Consider the following 14,025-nt stretch of genomic DNA (forward strand, 5'->3'; position numbering starts at 1 on the left):
GGGGAGGGGGCTTTCAGGGCCCGCCTGGAGCCCGTGCGGTGGCCTGGGGGCCGGGCGGACGCTGGGCCTGGCGTGGGCCGGGGGCACCTTACGGGCCCCCCAGCAGCTTGGGCTCCCGTTTGGGCCGCAGGGAGGGGCGCGTGGGCGCGGCCCCTGGGAAGTCATCCGCGCTCCGCAAAGGACGCGCAGGCCCTTTCGGACTGAGCCCTCGCGGGGCTGCGCCCTGTGGGGCACAAACGCCGGTCCCCAAGGCCGTTTGCACCCGGTGGCCTCCTGCAGCGTTGGACAGTCTCACGCCGGGAGGAAGTCTGTCCCCGGGTAGGGGGTCGCCCGGGTCTCGGTGCGGCCACACGAGGGGAGGCTCCGGGAGGTGTTACTGGATGAGGAAAGTAAGATGCCGAGAAGTCTGTGGGACAAAACCTCATTTTTGTGAGGCAGACAGTCACCACCTGGTGTGAGTGCGTGTGCACGCGGTGCGAAAGTGCAGGGAAGTGTGGACGGCGCCCGCACGGAGGTTTCCTGTTGGGTGCTGGGCAGGGGGAGAGCAGGAGGGGACCCCGTTGTCCTGGAAGGGACAGCCTACGTAGGACATAGGACAGCCTACGTAGTGCGCTGCTCACCTGCGTAGGCTGCCCCCTCGCGCAGTTGTGCGTAGGCTCCGCAGAAGGGGGACCGGCCTCAGCTCCGGGCTTCCGGGACGGCCGCAGCAGGAAGTGGCGCAGAGCCGAGCGCCGAGGGCCGAGCGCAGCCGCCTGTGAGTCCCGTCCCTGGAAGGGCCTCACGGCCTCGGGCGGTGTGGCTGGGGAGAGGAGGCTTTCGTGCACCTTCGTGTCTGGGTGCCACTTGTGACAACAGCTGCTGTCGTGCTTGGAAGCGTGTCCCGAAGACTGGCCTCTTAAAGGCCGGAGGGAGAGAAGGGTGGGGTGGGAGGACCCGGGGCGTGGGGCCCCTCAAAGGCCGATTTCCCCCGGGACACGGGCCCCGCTCTGGTTCCGTCGCGGGGAGTCCTCAGCGCTCTGCCCAGGATGAGGAGGCGGGCGTCGGGCGTCCTGAGACCGACTGTCAGGGAGGCGTCCCTGCTGTCACAGCAGCCTGGGCCCTCAGGGAAGCCCCCGGCAGGTGGCCACCCCAGCTTTGCACCTTTACTGTTGTGATGCCAAAGACATGGGCGTGCGGGAGGGTCCACTCCAGCAGCTCCGCACAGCTCCACGGCGACGTGAGGGCTGCCTACCTGGTCTCCCGCCTCGCCAGGGCGGGAGAGGCCCCTGCGGCTTGAGACAGGAGAGGAGAGGACGCTTGTGACAACCAGCGGAATGCCTGTGTCTGGAGAGGACAGCCTGTGCCCCCTCCTCATGCCAGGGGCCCTGCCCTGCACCCCCATTCCCCTCACCGCCCCGTCTTATGGAGAAGGAGGTGGGTGGGCCGCTGGGGCAGGTCAGTTTCCAGTTTTTCAAGCTCGTCTGTGGGTGACTTCTGTCAATCCTGGGTTCTTTTAAAGAAGCTGCCTTGGTGAGGCCACCTCCGCGTACAGCACGACAGGCGAGAGCCGGGTGGCGGGGTGCGCCGGGCGCCAGGTCTCAGCTCAGTTCAGCATCACTTGTTTGCGCCCGTCATTGTCCCTTGAGTTCTTCACAGCCAGGTTCCTTCATCTCTGCTGGCCTCACGGCCCTCACATCTGACATTCAGGGACATCACTGTGACGTTCCGGAAGCGTGTGGAATACACCCGCATAGCAGTGGTTCTTAAACTCTCTGGTCTCAGGATCCGTTTATACTCCTAAAAATTAGTGTGGACCCCAGCGAGCTTTTGGTTAAATGACACAGATCTATAGGTTGACTGTCCTGTGTCCAAAATGCTTAGGGCTAGAAGTGTTTCAGATTTGGGATTTTTTTGGTTTTGGAATATTTGCTGCCAGGGATCCCCTGGCCTTTTGCTGTCACAGGCAGGTTCAGGGCAGTTTGATGTTAAATGATCCACCGATCCCGTGCCTTACACCAAAAGTGACGTCCCTGGCCTCCTGCCTGTCCGTCTGAATCTTTTTCTCTAAAATTCTTTTGTTTCACGACTAACAGAAGCAAGTGTTGTTTTATTTGGATGCTTCATCCGTTTGGACTCTTAATCTGAGAGTTTATTTTACCGAGGTTTATACATGTCGCTTGGTGTATAAAGTCACAGGCTGGAGCGTGGCTGTTTGTGGCCCCTTACACTTGCGGACGGGAACAATGAGTAGACGCAGCACTTGGCCAGAGGCCCACGGGGCCGGGGTCTGTTTCCTGTTGCACAGACTTGGTGCCGCGGCTGCTGCGGACAGACGGTTGTCCTGTGAGCGCGTGTGCGTGTCTGTGTGTCCCCCAGTGCCATGCACCGGGCCCAGGAGACCCTGGCCTGTGCACGTATGTGTCTGTGGGTGTCCTCCTGTGCCACACGCAGGGCCCTGAGGGCCCGGCCTTGCTGCCACTGCTCCTCCCCTCTCCTCCCACCGTCCAGCCTTCTGGACTTTCCGGAATGGGTGGAAGAAATGGAGCCTCGGATAGGATCAGCCCTCTGCCCAGGGAGCCGACTTCAGCATCATTCAGATCAAGCCTGTGGATTTTGTGAAATGCTTCCTATTTTATTCCTGTTAGAACACAGAGAAATGGAATTTATGGCTTTCAAGTATAGAGTCTATCATGAAACTAAAATGTAAATCTGTCCCAGCAATTTATGGGGAAGACACATTTGAAGTCCTCCGCTGCGTGGCCGCGCACCGCAGCGACACCCGCACAGCGCAGGGCTGCGGGCGTCCGGCCTGCGCTTCGCTGCGACGTGCGCTGAGGAAGACGGCGCTTTATCGAGAAGCTCCTGCACACATAGGAGTCAGGAAACCACACAGCAGCTGTTTGTGTACTAAAGATCGACATTTATTTAAATTTTAATTAATTAAATTCAAATTATATCATTTAATGAAATACTCAAAAATTATTTCACTGTATTTTTTCCCATCTGACAAAGCTGACGTGGGCCCTCCTCGGGAATTCCGTGTTTTTCCTCTGTGTGAAACCGGCGCCCTGTGTGCCTGTCGCCGTGGCTGCCGAACGGCTCCTGTTTCAGGAGGGGCGTGTGGCCCGTGTTCTCCCACTGGCCAGGAAACCTGGGTGAAGCCCTGCGAGTTGAATGTGTCAGGGTGGTGGGTGCCACTGTTTTGGGTCCTTCTTGGAGCAGGATGGTCTTTGCGTCATTGGTCGTCACCCGCCGGTTGTTATGCGAGTGTCACCAACATAGGAAATTACACAGCACGGAGTATTCGGACGGTGAAGTGCCGCAGTAAAGAGACAGATGTCCCAGTGCTCCACACGCCTCCCCGCTCCTGGTCACCCCCCGCTGCGCTCCCGAGGGAACCTCTTAACTTCTGCACCGCAGATGGGTTTTACCTGTTGTCAAGTTGTGTATCCGCGGAGTCCCACAGTGTTCACTGTGCGTGTCGCTTCTTCCCAGCGTTGTGTGTGCAGTTTGCTGTGCAGTATTGTGTGACAGGACTCTGTCATTGTCAACTCATTGGACGGTTGATGGGCACTGGGGAGATTCCAGTTTCTGACCGTCACGGAGAATGCTGCTGTGTCTTTCTTGCAGACGGCTTTGGCGAGCAAATGTCTGGCTTTCTGTGGGGTGCGTACCTGAGGTGGCATTGCTGGTGTTTTTCCAGCTTTAGCACGTATAACCAAGGGTTTTCCATAGAGCTCGTGTCATTCACACTCCCAGGGCTCGGTGTGAGACTTCAGCTGTCCATATCCTCGCCAACACTTGGTACTTTGCTTTTAAATTTTAGCCATTTTGGTGGGTGTGTAGTGTCCCATTGTGGTTTTAATTTGCATTTCCCTGTGATCACAGATGCTAAGCAGCTATGTACTTGTTGACTGACCACCTGGAATCCTGTTTTATGAAGGACCTGTTCATATCGTTTGCACTTTTTTTGTGTGTGGGTTGTCTGCCTTTTTCTTAATGATTTGTAAGGATTATTTATATATTGGTGGGTGTACGTGTGGCAGACTCCCTTCTGCTCTGTGAGCTGCCTTTTCACTCCTCTACTGCATCTTTTGATAAACTGAAGTTCTTAATTTTAGTGCAGTACATTTTATCATTTTTCCTCCATTTTATGGTCAGTGCTTTGTTTTCCTTCCATTTAACTTATCTATGCCTACCTGAAGGTGTTTCCCTTTGTTGTGTTTGGGTGAGGCTTTGTTGCTTTGCCTTAAACGTTTAGGTCTGTGATCCAGCTCAGGATAATTTTCACAAGGGCGTGCTGTGTGGGTCATGGTTCGTTCTTTTAGCACGATGCAGCAGTTGACCATGGACTGTCTGTTGAAGAAGACCCCTTTTCCGTACTGATTCGGTGGGGAAACTTTGCTATACTCAGGTGACTGACTGTATTTGTGTTGGTCTTATTCTAGCATGTTCTGCTCCATGGTTTACTTGCCCTGTCTTACATCTCAGTTATGTAGGTTTATAATAAATCTTGATATTTGGCAGCGTAAGTCCCTCAGGCTTATTTTTGTTTAGTGTTGTTATTCTAGGTCTTTCGTGCTTCCGTGTAAAATGTAAAATTAACTTGTCAGTTTTCAAAAACAATTCTCCTGGGATTTTGATTGAGATTGCATTGACTACTGATTAATTTGGGGGAACACTGACATCTTAACCATATTGGGTCTTCTAAGCCATATACATAGTATATTCGTCCATTTAATTGAGATCTGTAATTTTACTTATGATGTTTTATAGTTTTCTCCATAAAGTTCCTATATATCTTTTGATGGGTTTAGTCCTAGATATTTGCTGATATTGGATGCTATCATAAATGGTATTTTTTTCCAAAGTTTATTTTCTATTTGTTGCTGGTATATAGAAATACAATAGATTTTGATTTTGGTACATTGACCATATATCCAGTGATCTTGTTAAATTCATCTAGGAATTTTAATAGTTATTGATAGATTGTTTTAGGGTTTCTGTGTATACAGTTTACCATCTGAATGGTGACATTTTCCTTTCTAATCTTTTTGCTTTTTTTTTTTTTTTTTCTTGCCTTACTGCCCTGGCTAGGATCTCAGGTGCAGTGTTGAGTGGTGGTGGTGAGAGTGGGTGTCCTGATCTGATGCCTTGTTCAGGGAATAGCACTCTGGTACCTGGCGCAGGGGATTCACATTTGTTGCTCTGCCCTGGGGAGCCGGGGCTGCTCCTCCGTGTGTGATCCTGGCTGTTTTGTGTTCATTCTGCAGCCTGCTGTTCCCCGACCTGGGCCTGCAAGGAGCCGTGCAGGCTCTGGGCCCTGGTCACTCTGCGGGTGTGATGGGTGCGGGGTTGAGGTGAGGGGCAAAACATGCCCCCCTTGCTCTGCCACATTCCGTGTCTTAGCTTAATAAGGCTTTAAAACGAACGTTCTCTTAAGGATTTATAGCTTCTAAGACTTTTGCTCTTTGGAAGGTTTATGGCTTATTCCATGAAATTAAGTCAACTAAAATTTCAAAATTTCCAAGCTGCATGAGGGAAGAGCCATAGGTAACCCTAGATTCAAAATGTTTGGCGAAGGAAATGTTAGCCCACACTTAAGCTGTAGTGACGCATTTGGTTTCGTTCATTCTGTATGGAGCAGAAATGAAAATAAAGAAGGAGATGTCTTTGTGTAAACATACGGCCCGTGTCAGAGACACCCGTTAGTGGTGACCAGGCCCGTCTTCCCAAGGTGCTTGGGAACCAGTCACAGATCCCTCTGCTGCCCACCCGAACGTGGACTTGCAGTTTAGGTGGCGAGTTAGGAAAAATACAGTCATAAAAGCAGTGGCGTTGGAAAGTCGTGTGTTCAGCATTGCCTATTATTTATCAGAAGCATATTCCTTAGCTGGAGAGGTGCAGATATATATTTCAAATGTTCTTCGTGAATAGGTTTCAGAAACCTTAAACTATAATTCTTGAGATCTTCGTACCATGTGCTTTCCATGTGTTTTCTTAGAAAAGTGATAATCTTAGTTATCTAATCCAGTTATTAAAGTGTCATTAGGCATTTACATCAAGATAAAAGAAACTATATCATGCTTGAATTTTATTTTATTAAGCCATTAAATTCCTAGCATGTTTTTATTTTGTGAGTGTTGCAGGGTGTTGTTGAGAGACCCCGCCCCAAAGAGACGTTGGTGGGACCAGGAGAAGGAGGGGAAAGAAGGCTAAACAGGTCAGACCACCGTATGGACGGGTTCTCATCTGAGATGAAACAGAACAGGTTTTGCTTTCCCTGTGGGATTGAGCTAGTGCTGCTTTCTTTGGGAGGGGTTTCAGTTCTCAGCTATGAAATTGTTTGCTCTTAGCTCTTTGGTTAATTTCCTCTGTCTCACAGTCTTCGTGAAGGTGTGTGAGTTCTTTATTTTCCACCTGATAGTCTGAGGGCTTGAGAGGTTCTGTGAGTTACCTGTGGCTTTAGTTTTCTCGTCATGGCTGTCTGTAGGTTCTCTGAGGCATTGGGGATCCTGAGGCTTGAAGTCCCACAAACTTTTGAATGCCTGGGATCTTTGATATTAGATCCTTAAAACTTTTTTCCTATAACCTCTGAAAGGCAGAGAACTGTTTCTTTTGGAATTTGCTTTCAACCTCAGCTCTGCTGTAGTGGCTTCTGAGGTGGATTTAGGAAAATTTTTAAAAAGTTAATTTAGTTCACGTTTTTGTTGGGTGCTTGCTGTGTGCTGCGTGCTCGGGATGAGCAGGAGGCTGCGTTCCAGCCGGGGCTGGCGGATAATGACAACATACATTACTGTATGGTGTCAGCGTGTAATAAAATATCAGAAGAAGGACAGAGCTCTGAAGGACGCAGAAGCGGAGTTTCAGGGGTGCCGTGCCAGCATGATCAGGTGTGGTCTCTGCAGGGGCATGCTGCAGGGGAGAAAGCCCTCTGGTCCTCTGTCCTCTCCAGGTGGTGGAGCCTCAGCTTCCCTTTGGGGAACAGCCCCCTTTCCCACAGGACTTACTTGGTGGGGCTGCCAGTCAAGGTGTCCTGCCCTGCACAGGCCATCGGACGTGGTCTCCTTGGGCTATGAACTTGGACAAAGTGTTCTGAAGGGACTGTCCCCTGCGTCCTGCCCGCAGACCCCCCTAGCTGCCTTACCAGCTGTCCGTTTCCTCCCGGGGGTGGCTCTGCCTGCCTAGAGTCCCCGGAGTCCATTTCTGTCGTCGCGACCGCGAACCCCAGTGGGTGCACCTTGGGCCTGGCGTGGCTGCCTTCCAGAGCCCGCGTCCTCACTTCCCTTGCTCAAGTGCTCTGCGTTCCAGTCCGTTTCTAGAAAGAAGGTTCACAGACCATGGGCATTGCGTTTCTGCCCGTCAGGTTCTAGAATTGGGTCTTTGGCCTTCTCGTTTCTGATCTGTTTTCCACCTTCTCCCAGTCTCCTGCTTCTCTAACTCCCAGCCCCCACTGGCTTTCCCTGGGGAGGCCGTGGGCCCTGGCGGCCTGCTCCGAGCGGCCCTGGCTAGAGGCACCAGGCAATGGCTGTTTCTGGCTAAAATGGAGCCCTGGAGGCTGAGAGTGTGACCAAGTGGAAGGGAATCCAGGGTGGGGCCTGTGAGAGGCCACGATGACAGCACCAGCCTGGGCCCAGAGCGGGCGGGTGGGGCTCAGGCCACCAAGGAGTGCTGGGGACACGCTTCTGCCTCTCTCTGCACGGAGGACCAAGTATTCCAGAAAGCCCTCTTGGTTATAACAGAACTCGGTTCTGATTACGTTATGTCAGAGGTGTTTCTCACTAACTTGGCAATGCATTTAAAAGTAAGAAAAAACGCATGTAGTGATAGAGTTACGTAGCTGCTCCCATTTACAAAATGGTACAGTTAAATTTTGGGCATTTCAATGTGCATAAGAGATACAGATGACACAAGAATGGCAGGACGCTGGTGCTGCTGAATTGCCACGGCCCACGGCACTGTTCTCTCACTTTGTGTGCGTGCGAAGTTGTCATGATACGAAATCTTTCTGTCTTAAGCAGTAGAAATTTACATCAAAAATCTGTAAATCTTAAATTCCGAATATCAGTGCGAACACATTTTTTTCACTTAAAATGTTTGTATTTCTTTCTTTTCTCGTATCCAGAAAGTTAACCATTAAAACCAACCAGGATGTGGGGGAGGGACGCAAAATGGAACAAAAACACTCCCCAGCGAATCCAGCTCTGTTATAGACACATAATCCCTGGGTGGTTGTGGAAGCCCAGACTCACCTGAGTGACGCTGGGGGACGGTATCGTGACGGGGTGTTGTCAGGCTGAGGACAAAACCGGTTGGATGTAGATGCTGTGGTCTTGTCGTGAATGTGCTTCTCACGTGTAGGAGTGAGCAATTCTGAAACTACTTTGTGTGTACGATAAGTGAACAAAGAAGTAAATATATTGTAGATAATAGGAACCAGGTTTCTCACTGTTGGAGAAATAAGGCTGGTGGTGTTGGAATCGGAGCTGTCAGTGATAAATCCATGGTTGTTACAGCGCGAACCTGTGCAGAAACATGGAAGTGTGGGTGAGCCGGTGCCCGCGGGGAGGGACCTGCACAGTGGTGCCCAGCCACAGGGAGCGCGTCTGACACCCGGGTCCTGGGGCTGAGCACAGTCCCGCGAAAGGAGGTAGGGCTCCTCGGAGAAGTGGTCTCGTGACTCATTCCAGGGCTGTGACAGGGACATCTTATAGAATCAGAAAGTAATCAAGTGCTCTAAACCAAAAAAAAAAAAAGGAAAAAAAAGGAAGAAAGAAAAAAAAATGACTAGGGTGGAGGCTTGGCAGCAAAACACAGAATCTGACCTAAAGGAGCGCCCAGTGGCCAGAGCTGTAGCAGCAAAATGAATGGTGGTAGCACTGGATGAGCAGCACGAGGGTGAAATAAGCCTCCGAGAGTCCAGACTAACATAAATAAATAATGGATTAAACAGAAAGATGGAGCAGGGAGAGCTCATCCTTGCAGTGGGATTCTGCTTAATAGATGCAGAAGAAAGGAGGGACGTTGCTGTGACCATTAGGCAAACCTCACTGCGGCCAGTGTCTCGGACACGGCGGGCCCAGGAGCCGAGTGACGTGCACGGACTGGTCTCCCTCTTCCTGAGCAGGCTGTGGTAGTTTGGGTCTTTCAAGACATTTGCTTATTCCGTCTAAGTTGTCAAATTTATTGGCAAAAACTGTGCATAACGTTCCGTATTGCCTTTTAATATCTGCATGGTCTGTAGTTCATTCTGTCACTGTCGGACCATTCACTTGTGTCTTCTCTGTTTCTCTTGATCAACCTGGCTGGAGGTTTACTAATTCTGTTGCCTCAAAGAATCAGCTTTCAGTTTCATTTTTTTTTTTTTTTTTTTGAGACAGAGTCTCACTCTGTTGCTCAGGCTAGAATGAGTGCCATGGCATCAGCCTAGCTCACAGCAACCTCAAACTCCTGGGCTCAAGCAATCCTACTGCCTCAGCCTCCTGGGTAGCTGGGACTACAGGCCTGCGCCACCATGCCCGGCTAATTTTTTATATATATATATTTTTAGCTGTCCATATATTTCTTTCTATTTTTAGTAGAGACGGGGTCTCGCTCTTGCTCAGGCTGGTCTCGAACTCCTGAGCTCAAAGATCCTCCCGCCTCGGCCTCCCAGGGTGCTAGGATTACAGGCGTGAGCCACCGCGCCCGGCCTCAGTTTCATTGATTCTTCTCTTTTCTACTTCATTGATTTCTGCTCTCTGTTATTATCTTTTTTTCTGCTTATGTTGGGGTTCATTTGTTCTTTTTCTAGTTTCTTAAAGTGATACCTAAGGTGATTGAATTGAGGCCTTTTCGAATGTAGGCATTTGGTGCTGTAAATCTCCTGAGCACTGTAGATTTTGGTATGTTTTTATGCTCATTCATTTCAAAATACTTTCTAATTTCTGTTTTAAATTTCTTCATTGGCTCACGAAGTATGTTATTTAGTTTGTAAATATTTGGGGTTTTTCAAATATATTTGTTATTGATTTCCAATTTAATTTCAGTTTTGTCAGAGAACATATTTTGTGTGACTTGACTTGAGTCCTTTCAGATTTACTGAGATTTGTTTTATGGCCCCAGAGATGCCCTATCTTGGTAAATGTCCTGTGTGTTAACAAGGAATGTGGAGAATGGATATTCTGCTGCTGTTTGCAGTGTCTATAAATGTCATTTTGGTCAAGCTGAGTGGTGTTCAAGTCTCCTCTGTTCTTACTAATTTTCTGTCTACTTGTTCTAACAATTATTTAAGAGTAGGGTGTTGCGAATTCCCAGTCTAATTGTAGATTTGTCCAGTTCTCCTGACATTCGTATTACCTTCTGCGTCAGGTGTGAAGCTGCATCACCTGATGCGTGAGTGTTTCAGACGCTGTGCCGTCCTGCTGAGCTGACCGCTCTGTCATAGCGAAGTGGCCTTCGGCGTGTCTGGTGATATTTGTTCTTTAACATTTGCTTCATCTCGTACTAATATAACCATTACAGCTCTCTTCAGTGTTTGCATGACATACCTTTTTCCATCTTTACTTTTAATCAATATATTTATTTTAAGGGTAACTTAAAATGGGTGCCGTGTCAGGAGCATGTAGTGGGGTCTGTGGTGCTTGGGAAAGGTGGATTTTTGTGCTATCAGACACGCGACCCCTCTCTCCGGCCCGTTTCAGTCCTGCCTTGGGTGGCGAGGTGGGGTCTTGCTGTTGTCCATGCTGACAACCTCTGCCCTTTAATTGGGGTGCTCAGACAGCTTGATACGTTAGGTTTAGGGGTCCCTGATTCTGTAACTTCGAAGCTTCAGTTCTTTCTTTTGTCCTTCCATCAAACTGCTGGCACTTTCTATTTTAAAGATAAAATTCTGCGTCTACTGGGCTTATCATTTATTAGAAATATAATGTGTGTTTTTTAAAACTATGGTAGTGTTTCTCTTAGAGTTATTATTGATTTTTGTACTGCCCTGGTTATGAAATCGCAGTTTGGAATAGTCTGCTCCAGCTTTATTTTGTAATAAGCCCTGGTATTTTTAGTATACAGTTTTGCAGAGAGGGAGGTTTTTCTGGAATGCGTACACTGTACTGTAGTGGAAACGCCAGTGTTCGTTTGATCTGCAGCTGGGAGAAGAGTCCGTCTCCGTTTGGCAGCGCTGCGTTAGTCGAGAGCCTGCTAGACACGGGGCACTTGGCTGGGACCGTGCGTGTCACCTTGCCAGAGCTGCGGCTCTGAGAAGCGTGTTTAATCAGGATTAATGTGAACACAGAGCGGGGTAGGAGTGAGTTCACACAGCCTCTTGGCAAACTTCAGGTCTGGACTCGAGCCGTTCTTATTTGAATATCAATAAACAGATAAACAAACCATGGGACCTGTCAAAAAAGGTATCCCAGAATGTGGGGAAGAGGGAATACCCTGAAATGCAGAAGAATGTACCTCTGAGAACGATTCACGATCTAAATCAGGGCAAGTTCTTTTCGGAAGCCTTTGGCTAGAGGAGACCTGGCTGCGCACAGCGGGCAGAGGGTCCTGAGCTGTGAAGGGCAGTGGTCGAGAACAAAGAGTTTCAGGCTTAATTAAAATCTGTCTTAGAAGCCATAAAGAGTCAAACTGGTATGTGGAAAGCGTCGGCAGTGATGGGGAACATGCCGGAGAGGCTGCCTGGGAGAGCAGAATAAACAACAGAGGTGTCCGTGGAGAGAGGCCAGGTCCACCGGGGGAGTCCAGCCACACAGCGTCGGAATCTCCGAAGAAGCCAGAACAAGCCCAACAAAAAGTGTAATCAAAGACGTAATTGAAGAGCATTTTCCTGCGTAGAAGGAAGACCTGTGCGTATTGAAAGGGTCATGTTTTGAGCAAAGTAAATACAGAGACTCCTACTTATACACCTCTGACAACATTTTTGAATGTCGGGGATAAAGAAGAAAAATGCTAGCAGAACCAGGCAGAAGAAGATGGCGACAGCAACATCAAAACTTCACCTCCAAGGTTTTACCTGGAGAGGAACTACGGTTACATTGGACTTGGAATTCTCCACGATGTCGGGTGAGGGTGGCCCAACCTGTAAAGATTTTGAGGGGGAATGTTTGTGACCTAAGACTTTTATACCCAGCCAAGGTGTGGTGTTTGGGTGAAGGGTACAGAGCCATGTGAGATTCGCAAGGGTTTGCAAAGTATACCGTCTATATTCCTTTCAAGAAACGATGTTTCCTTCTGACCAAGAGATGAATAAAGATTCTGAACCTCTGAACCTGAAGATAAATAAGTCACTGTGCTTTCTAAGGAAATAACCAAACACAGAACATTTGTCATAAAGATATTAATCACAGAGTTGTAAATAGTAACATAAAATGGAAACCACCTAAGTATCCAGCATAGGGGGTGATCCTTTACGTGATGAATTGATTCAGGTTCTTCAGTTATAAGCAACTGGGAAAAAATTCTAGACTAATCAGGAGAAGGAATTTGTTACGCTGTTGGAGAGATGAACACAGAAGCCTCCAAGAGCACTCGGCCAGGATGGGTCAGGGAGTCTCACTGGCAGGAGTTCCCGGACCTGTCCCTGCTGGGCTCTTCCATTTAGTGTCTGGGTTAACTGGAGAAGCATCCGGTGAGCCCAGCTGGTGTCCGTTCCGCCCCTCGGTCGCGGGCAGTGCCCCGCAGCAGGCTCAGAACCTCGTCTTGACATGGTGGGGGTCGGGGGTGGGCAGCTGTCACACGTGGAATAGGGAACAGCCCTTCAGAGTGATGCCTGCCAGGTGCTAATGACACTGGAAGATACCTGGCTGTAATGTCACAAGCAGCGCCGGACAGACAGCTGCTTGGCAGGCAGTTTGCGTGGGCAAAGGCAGTGTCAAACAGCCGCAAGGAAGCACCAGAATACGACCAAGCGCTCACCTCTGTGTGACAGCTTTTTAAACACACTCCTGTGACGAGCAAGCATTGCTGTTATAACCAGAAAATTAAAAAAACCTGAGAAAATATGAAGACAGAAACGTGGGGACCTATTAAGGCGTAATGTTAAGTAAGGAAAGCTGAATGTAACGTTGAGGTCTGTGACTATACAGAGACTGGACATGGATGTCTGTGTGCATGGGCTGGGGACAGGGGCAGCAATGACAGTGTGTGGTGGTCACGGGCTGAGTGAGTTTTCTGTTTATTTCACAAGATAGTGTAATTTAGAAAAAAATCATATTAGAATATAGTCTGTTGCTTCCTCTCCAAAGCCCGATGATGAGGAAACTTCTGGGAGGGGTGAGAAAGGTGCGTCTAGATGAGAGATTTTCAACCAGGGGGTGATTTTGGCCCCCAGGGGACACTGCTCACTCTCTGGAGACATTTGTAGTCATGACTTGGGGGGCCAGGGATAAGTATAACGTGTGGGGCAGCCCCCCTAAACCCCACAACTAGATACCCATCCCCAACGTCCGCCGTGCTGAGGTTGGGAGACCCGGCTCTCCGGAGACATTTCTACACATATACATGATTTACTAACAAAAATCCCAACTGGTTCGTATTTGTAGAGATGACTCCGCATGGATCGTTTTATCCAGCCCGGGTAAAAACAAGTGAAAAGCTGCATCCTTGCTCCCTCAGTTCGATACTGCTCTCCAGATACAGACGTCCCCATCGTAACTGCGTCTCTTTTCTGTTTCTGACCACGCAGGTTCATCTTGGGAAGCCGGTTGAAGACTCTGCCTTCCTTTTGGATTACTTGGTTCTCAGGACCTTGCCAGTAAGACTCGGAGTTGACGCGGTTGTGACCCAGCCTGCCCGTTTCCGTCCTTGTATGTGTTGCTGGAAGCCCGGGGCTCTTTGGAGCTGTTCGCGTGGAGACTTTGAGCCACTTCGAGCTGCTTCCGGGTGCAGAGGCTGCTGCGATGAGCTCCCAAAGCCATCCAGGTGAGGCCCTCGCTCCGCCACAGCCGGGCTTGGTTAGCGAGACGCGTTTCTGGTGGCGGCAGCGCGCTCTCTGGATTTTAGATGTTTGTTTTTCTCGATTATGGGCACTGTTCGCATATGACAGCGCCACGTGCAAAGTGGGTG

General features: G+C 49.5%; 1 protein-coding gene across 9 annotated transcripts in view; it reads left to right on the forward strand.

Moving 5' to 3' along the window:
• Positions 1 to 14,025, forward strand: part of HDAC4 (histone deacetylase 4) — a 256,229-nt gene that overhangs the window by 20,112 nt on the left and 222,092 nt on the right. For all 9 annotated transcript variants that reach the window (XM_045558639.1, XM_045558649.1, XM_045558643.1 and 6 more), the window contains exon 2: positions 13,646 to 13,881. In XM_045558639.1, the coding sequence (XP_045414595.1) occupies positions 13,860 to 13,881 (22 nt within the window). In that variant the 5' untranslated portion in view covers positions 13,646 to 13,859. The remainder of the gene's footprint in view (positions 1 to 13,645; positions 13,882 to 14,025) is intronic.

The sequence above is a fragment of the Lemur catta genome, chromosome 8, assembly GCF_020740605.2.
Source record: "Lemur catta isolate mLemCat1 chromosome 8, mLemCat1.pri, whole genome shotgun sequence".
NCBI lineage: Eukaryota > Metazoa > Chordata > Mammalia > Primates > Lemuridae > Lemur > Lemur catta.